This window comes from Propithecus coquereli, unplaced genomic scaffold, assembly GCF_000956105.1.
Source record: "Propithecus coquereli isolate 6110/MARCELLA unplaced genomic scaffold, Pcoq_1.0 Scaffold7, whole genome shotgun sequence".
Taxonomy (NCBI): domain Eukaryota; kingdom Metazoa; phylum Chordata; class Mammalia; order Primates; family Indriidae; genus Propithecus; species Propithecus coquereli.
Window position 1 is genome coordinate 20897385 of NW_012153062.1, and position 7960 is coordinate 20905344.

The 7960-nt window shown below is 37.0% G+C and overlaps 1 protein-coding gene across 1 annotated transcript in view; it reads right to left on the reverse strand.

Moving 5' to 3' along the window:
* The window catches only part of FAM73A (family with sequence similarity 73, member A), a 95324-nt gene that overhangs the window by 60791 nt on the left and 26573 nt on the right, over nt 1-7960 (reverse strand). The window contains 2 exon segments of the mRNA XM_012661035.1: nt 723-859; nt 2846-3023. Of these exon segments, the coding sequence (XP_012516489.1) occupies nt 723-859; nt 2846-3023 (315 nt within the window).

Consider the following 7960-nt stretch of genomic DNA (forward strand, 5'->3'; position numbering starts at 1 on the left):
TTTTTTTTTTTTTTTTACAATACAGGGTCTCATTATGTTGCCCAGGCTGGCCTAGAATTTAGAACTCTTGGGCTTAAGTGATCCTCCTGCCTTACTATTTCAAGCTTGCAGCTGGGACTACAAGCATGTACCACCACACCTGGTTCTCAGTGTACATTCTTTTGCTTGTTTTGCATTTAGTAGCAAGTATATACCCTATCTACTTTTTAAATCAATGTTTAAACTACATTAGATTTAAGCAAATACTAACTTCACTCCTCACTTGTCAATTAATATTAATGCTTCAAAATAGAAGGGAGGTCTTCTGCTTGTCAGTCAACACTACATTAATGCTCAAGAAGGAAGTGAGGAACTTCATACGTGGCTTCAGCAAGCCAAACACTTTTACCTAAAGAGGCTCATCAAGTGATTATTGTGACCTGGCGCAAAGTCTGACTGCACTGTCCAGCTTCTTGCAGAACATCTAATTTTGATGCACTACTTCCACATCAACACCATTCTCGCTTGGACCCATAGGACCATATCACATACTCAAAGAAACCCGGAACCAAATTGGCTGAATATTTAGCAAAAGGATACTTACTTGCCTGAAGAAAGCAGATTCAACCAGATGATTTCTCAAGGTTCTTCCCATACTAAGAACTCTAAGTTTATGACACTTAACTAATAAATCACAAGAGGCAGATAAACAAATATAAAAAAAATATTATATCTTTACTTACAGAGGCCAAACTCTGTGCAGAACCCGAGTATTTACTGAAAAGTCCTCCATTAGCATAGTTACAAGACTGAGATCCTTTGTCTTTGTTGGAACTTAAAGATAATGTCAAATTCTGTCTACTACTGGAACAACTTGAACCTATCAAACAAACATACTAATATTAAAGGTATCAATAACCTCAATGCTAAATTTTAGGTAAAATTTCAAAGTTCATATTATATTCATTGAGAAAGCTTCTGATTTTAAAACACTTCACTCAGTTGTGTAAATGATTAAATGTACACCATTACTAAAATTTATACCTCTATATAATGTTTTTAACACTGCTAAATTCTGCTGCTGAAATGAAGAGTAAAACATTCACCTAATTAATTAGGGTGGTATGTTAATTGTCTCTTATAATCAGTATAAAAATACTGGCAACTATGAACCTTTAAATTATAAATTTAACAAAATATAAATACTTTCTTTCAATTGCAAGTAAACCTTTTCCATATTGCATAATGTTATAATTAGCTTTTTTTTTTTTTTCAGACAGAGTCTCGCTCTGTTTCCTGGGCTAAAGTGCAGTTGTATCATTATAGCTCACATACAACCTCAAACTCCCGGGATCAAACAATCTCCCTGCCTCAGCCTCTCGAGTAGCTGGGATCATAGGCATGCACCACCATGCCCAGCTACTTTTTCTATTTTTTTTTAGAGACAGAGTCTCATTATGTTGCTCAGGCTGATCTCAAACTCCTGGCCACAAGCAATCCTCCCGCCTTGGCCTCCCAAAGTGCTAGGATTATAAACGTGAGCCACCATGCCCAGCCTGTAATTAGCTTTCTACACTTCTCTTTCCTCTACCCATCTATCCATTCTTCTAGGGCAGACATCGTGTCTTAGTTTTTCTTCATGCAGCAGTTAACCCATTCGTGGATTCAAATCTCAGCACTTAAATGACCTTGGACAAATCAGTCGACTTTTCCATATCTCAGTTTTCTTTATGTGGAAAATAGGAACAATAGCATGGGATTATAGTCTTAATTCACGGGATTGTTGTAAGGTTAAATAAAGCACTGAATACATAGCACTCAGCTGAGACCTAATAAAAATCTCAGTAACTGATCAGCCATCATTACTGCTATACTGCTCACTACACTTGGCATGATATAGTAACTCTTTTAATTATTTGCTCGACTAATGAATCACAAAAGCATACCATACGCTAAATAGCAAAAAACTAAGAAACCCAGCATGCTCAAGAAATTGTTTTTATTGATACAATTTGACAATATGTACCATATCTCTAACAAAAATTATAGGTCCTTTAAAGCTGCAGTCCCCAACCCCCAGGCCAAGGCCCATCACCAGTCTGTGGCCTGTCAGGAAATGGCCAGGCATCACTACCTGAGCTCTGCACCACAACCCATCCCACTCCCCACGACCTCCCCACACACACAGCATCCCCCTATCCCGGTCTGTGGAAACATTGTCTTCCATGAAACCAGTCCCTGGTGCCAAAAAGGTTGGGGGCCACTGCTTTAAAGGACAGCAATTTTACTTCCAGACCATTATATACTAAGGAAATAGCTAAGTATATGCAAAAAAAGAAAAACACAAACATCATAACAGGGACAATAGGGAAATAATTAAATAAATTAAACTTAACACTAATTATATTATTCTTTTAAAAATTTTTTTATTAATGGCAAGGGCCAGACTAATTATATATTAAAAATGATAGCACAGAGATACATTTATTGACCTAGAATGACATTCCTATACACTGTCAAATATTTTAAAAGCAGGTTACAAAATGACCACAATTTCACTTAAAATATATAAATAATTGTATACAAAATTTTATGTCTCAATATGATATTTAAATGCAAATATAAATGGATTGATAGACAAAAGTATTAGTAGTAGTTATTTCTGGGTAACAGAGTTCAAGTGATTTTAATTTTTTCTATTCGCTTATCTATGTTTTCTAATCTTTCTAATATGTATCTGTATTACTTGTGAGTTAAATAATAAGGAAGAAAATTTTGGAGACTAAAACACTGAAATCACTGCACTCCAGTAATGACATACACATAAGACTATTTCCGTAGACTTAATTCAGCTATTTCCACATACCTTTGTCTGAAGCTGCTCTTTTAGTGTATTCAAGGATGAGGTGCTCTGGTTCCCACGGTAATAGTTTTCCTTTCTTTTTTCCACGTTTTCTTTTAAAGTGATGGGCCAGAAAAATTACAGATATAGCACTCACTGCTGTTACCACAAACAACTTTTTAGCTACCGGTGAAAATTTGATCTGGAAAAGATGCAGTTAAATTGAAAAAAATCTAACTTAAAGTAAGGATATAAGAACTAAACTTAATCTAACCTGTTTCTAAATACTACCAAGAGAATATGATTTCACTCTTTCAGTGACAGCTAGCCCAATTTGATTTTAAGAAATTTTTTAAAACGTAATAATTTATTACCCATTGCTCTGAAGTTCTCAGGTAAACAATATTACCCAAAAAGTCAATAGGAGCACAAAATAATTCAACCCCATTAACAGTTTTTGAGCAACTAATGATTAACTCATGCAACTGAATCTTCTGGCTGAATCACAGCAAGATTTTTTATTACAAGAATGATTAAATCAGACTTTTAAACTGAGCCTTTTTTTTAAACTATCTGGAAATTCAGGCAAATAGAAGTTAAATCGATTTATAAACACTGTCGAAATAAGCCATTTTATTCACAAATTATTCAACAATATTTACTCGGAATTTTACAAGGTACAAGGCCTGTGCTATGAATTAAAATCTTTTTTTTTTTTTTTGAGACAGAGTCTGACTCTGTTGCCCGGGCTAGAGTGAGTGCCGTGGCGTCAGCCTAGCTCACAGCAACCTCAAACTCCTGGGCTCAAGTGATCCTACTGCCCCAGCCTCCCGAGTAGCTGGGACTACAGGCATGCGCCACCATGCCCGGCTAATTTTTTCTATATATTTTTAGTTGGCCGATTAATTTCTTTCTAATTTTAGTAGAGGCGGGGTCTTGCTCTTGCTCAGGCTAGTCTCGAACTCCTGAGCTCAAACAATCCGCCCACCTCGGCCTCCCAGAGAGCTAGGATTACAGGCGTGAGTCACCGCGCCGGCCGAATTAAAATCTTAATGTGATTCTATTTAACAAGCATATAATGAGTACCTACTACCAATCAGAAAGCACTGGGTATAAATGAAGGTCACAGATCTTACTTTTCTCAAGCAGTGTGCTAACTAATAGTAGAAAAAGATATGATAGAAAATAATTACAGTATAGTGTGATAAATACAGTTATACAAGTACTAAGTACTAACATCAGAACAATAGTGATTAACCTTCTCTTGGGCGACAAACACTATTAATCACCTAAAATGCAGAGGAACTCTAAAAGCCAAAGGCTTGGAATATAGAAAGAGTGTCACTTCCAACCTCCAAAAACAAAATAAAGCCAGACGAATGGCAATTTTTCAAATTTTCTTGACCCCATCCGAACACTGAGGTCAGAAGGACCCTAAACTAAGGAGACAGGTATTTGAAGGGAGAGATAAGACATAAACATTGGCTTACACAGACAAGATACAGCAAGATGTAAGAGGAGGTCAGCAGGGTCTGAAAAATTGGTGGAGATTTAGTATACACTGTTGAGAGGTGGGGAGAAGTGCGGCAAATTTTGCATGTTTTATCTTCATGAATCACACCAGGCACTCACAGAAAAGACTGAAAAAGTCTGAAGAAGGTCTACCTAACGGTACAAGAACTAGGAGAGGGAAAAACAGCAGCTTCTGTGTAAGGCATGAAGCTGAACCAGTATCTCTTTCCTCTATTCCCACTAAAGGACAAAAGCCTTAAACTGTGGGATGCAGCGTTAACTTTAGAGAGAAATTTGTACCACTAAATGCTTACATTAAAAAAGAAGAAGTAGCCAGGCACTTGAGCCTGTAATCCCAGGACTTTGGAAGGCTGAGGCAGGAGGATTAATTGAGCCCAGGAGTTCCAGATCAGCCTGACCCTGTCTCTACAAAAAATTTAAAAATTAGCCAGGTGTGGTGGCATGTGCCTATGGTCCCAGCTACTTGGGAGGCTGAGCTAGGAGGATCACTTGAGTCCAGGAGTCCAAGGCCACAGTGAGTATAATTGTGCCCCTGCACTCCAGCCTGGGCAACAGAGCAAGACTCTATGGAGGAGGAGGAGGAAGAAGAGAAGGAGGAAGAAGAGGAGGAGGAGGGAGGAGGAAAGGGGGAGGAAGGGGGGAGAAATCAGTCATCTAAGATTTCAATTGAAGAATCTAAGAAGTGCAAATTCAACCCAAAGCAGAAGATAGGAAGCATTATAAAGATTAAAGCAGAAATCAATAAAACCAACAGCTAGGGTTTTTTTTTTGGGGGGGGGGGAATCAATAAAACTGACAAACGTCTAGCAAGTCTTATTGAGAAGAAAAGGATGACACAAATTACCAAAATCAGAAAAGAAAGAGGAGTTATCACTATCGACCTCACAGATATAAAAAGTATTTGAAAGGGATTACTATAAAGAACTCTATGTCCATAAATTCAAATTCCTTGAAAGACACAAACTATCAAAACTCACTGAGGAAAAAACAGATAACATGAATAGTTACATATCTATTTAAAAAAATGAATATGTCATTAAAACCTTCCAATAAAGAAAACTGAAGGCCAAATTCTACCAAATAGATAAGGAAGAAATAATATCAATTCCATACAATGAGGAAATACTTCCCAATCATGTTATGAAGCCAGTCCAGATGCTTTTCAGCTTATGATAGGGTTACATCCCAATAAACTCATCATAAATTGAAAATATCATAAGTTGAAGATGGATTTATTAATAATGCACCTAACCTACACAACATCACGCCTTAGTCTGGTCTACCTTAAACATGCTCTGAACACTTACATTAGCCTACATTTGGGCAAAATTATGTAACATAAAGCCTATTTTATCCTAAAATATTAAATAGCTCATGTAATTTATTCAATACTGTACAGTATGTCAAAATTGTAATGATTTTGCATCACTGTAAAATCAAAAAATTGTAAGTCGGGAACCATCTGTTATTAGTTCCAGACAAATATATCACAAAAAAATAAAACTATAGAGTATACAATAATATCCCTCATTGATAGATACAAAAAATCTTCCACAACACACTAACAAGTCAAATCCAGCCATACATAAAAAGAATAATATATATCATCAGGTGGTATGTATATCCTACAAATGCAAATCTAGTTCAACATTCAAAAATCAGTCAATGGAATTTACCATAACAAACCAAAGAAGAAAGTCATCAACAGATACAGAAAGAGTATTTAAAAATATTCAACATCCCTTTATGATTTTTACAAAACTCTCAACAAATTAGGAATAGAAGGTATAGTGGGTTGAATAGCGTTCCAGGGTGATTCATGTCAACCTGGAACATTAGAATGTGATCATATTTGAAAATAGGGTCTTTGCTGATGTAATTAAGGTAAGAATACAGAAGAGACCATACTGGATTGAGAGACCTCAATCCAATGAGATTATCTTCATAAGAGATAAAAAAGGACACATAAAGGCACAAAGGGGAAGGCCATGTAAAGAGACTAAAGTTATGCTGCCACAGCCAAGAATGCCTCGAGTCACCAGAAGCTGAAAGAGGCAAAGAAGGGTTCAGAGGAAGTGTGGCTCCTCTTATCACCGGTGTAAAGGTTCTTGCCAACATCGCAGAAAGGAATTTCAGGATGTGCACAACCAAGCGATAGTGGCTAGTTTATTAGTGAAAGCAGACAGGCTCAGGAAAGGCCTGTGCAAAGCGAAAGTGCACCCCCAAGAAAAGGGAGTGGGCAGGCTGGAAAAGAGCAACTTCCCTGAACCCCAAGCAGTTGCTGTTATTTTTTTCTTTTTTTCTTTTTTCTTGTCAGCAGGACAATTTTTTTTCTGTAAAATAACTTAAAGAGGTTTATTATGAGTCACATTTGAGGACCAGGACCCAGGACCATACCGAAGAAGCCTTGAGCAAGTGGACTCGCTGTTTTTACTTGTTGAAGTCAGAGAAGGCTGGGCAGTAGTGTTCATTCTGTTCTTACTCACAGTTCCCCTGTTTTTTCCCACAAGGAGGGTCAAAACCACAATGTTAACTTATTACAATTGTGATATAATTGGGGGAAGGTCACTCTGTACCTGTGCAATGCTGGGAAATTAATGGCTATTTTCTTCTCCGTAGGCCTGTTCATTCAATGGCTATTTGTTCAAGCCAATTGACTAACTTTTCCCTTCCTTCCTCCCTTGCTCATACCTAACTGACTACCTACTCTAACACTCTACAGTGTAATTTCAGCCTCCAGAGTTGTAAAAGAATAAATTTCTGTTGTTTTAAGCCACCAAGTTGTGGTAATCTATTATGGCAACTCTAGGGAACTAATACAAAAGGGAAATTCCTCAATCTGATAAAGGACATCTCTTAAAAAAAAAAAACCTGTAGCTAACATCATACTTAATAGTGAAAGACTAAATGTTTTCCCCATAAGATCATGAACAAGGCAAGGATGTCTTTCACCAATGCCATACTAGAAGTACTAGCCAGTGCAAAAAGTTAAGAAACGGGAATAAATATTAGAAAGGAAACAATAAAACTATTCACAGTTGATACAGCTGTCTATATAGAAAGTTCCAAAAGATCTACAAAAAAGCTCCTAGAGCAGGTAGGTAAGTGAAGCAAGATAACAGGACACAAAGCCAATATATACACATCAACTGTATTTCTATATGATAGCAATAAGCGAATGGAATTTGAAATTTAAAAAGCAATACTATTTATAACAGAACCAAGAAAAAGAAAAAAATTGGAGCTAAATCTAAAAAAATTTGTGCTAGATAACAACAAAACACTGATAAAAGAAATCAAAGAGGATAAACGGAGAGATACACCATATTCAAGGATTATAAAATTTCATTTCTCTCCAATTTGATCTATACAAACAACATAACCCAGGCTGGGCACAGTGGCTCACGCCTGTAATCCCAGCACTTTGGGAGGCTGAGGCAGGAAGATGGCTTGAAGCCAAGAATTTGAGACCAGCCTGGGCAATATAGCAAGACCCAGTCTCTACAAAAAATAAGAAAAATTAATCAGGTGTGGTGGTGTGTGCCTGTAAGTCCTAGCTTCTTACAAGGCTGAGGCAGAAGGATTGCTCGAGCCTGGGAGTTTGAG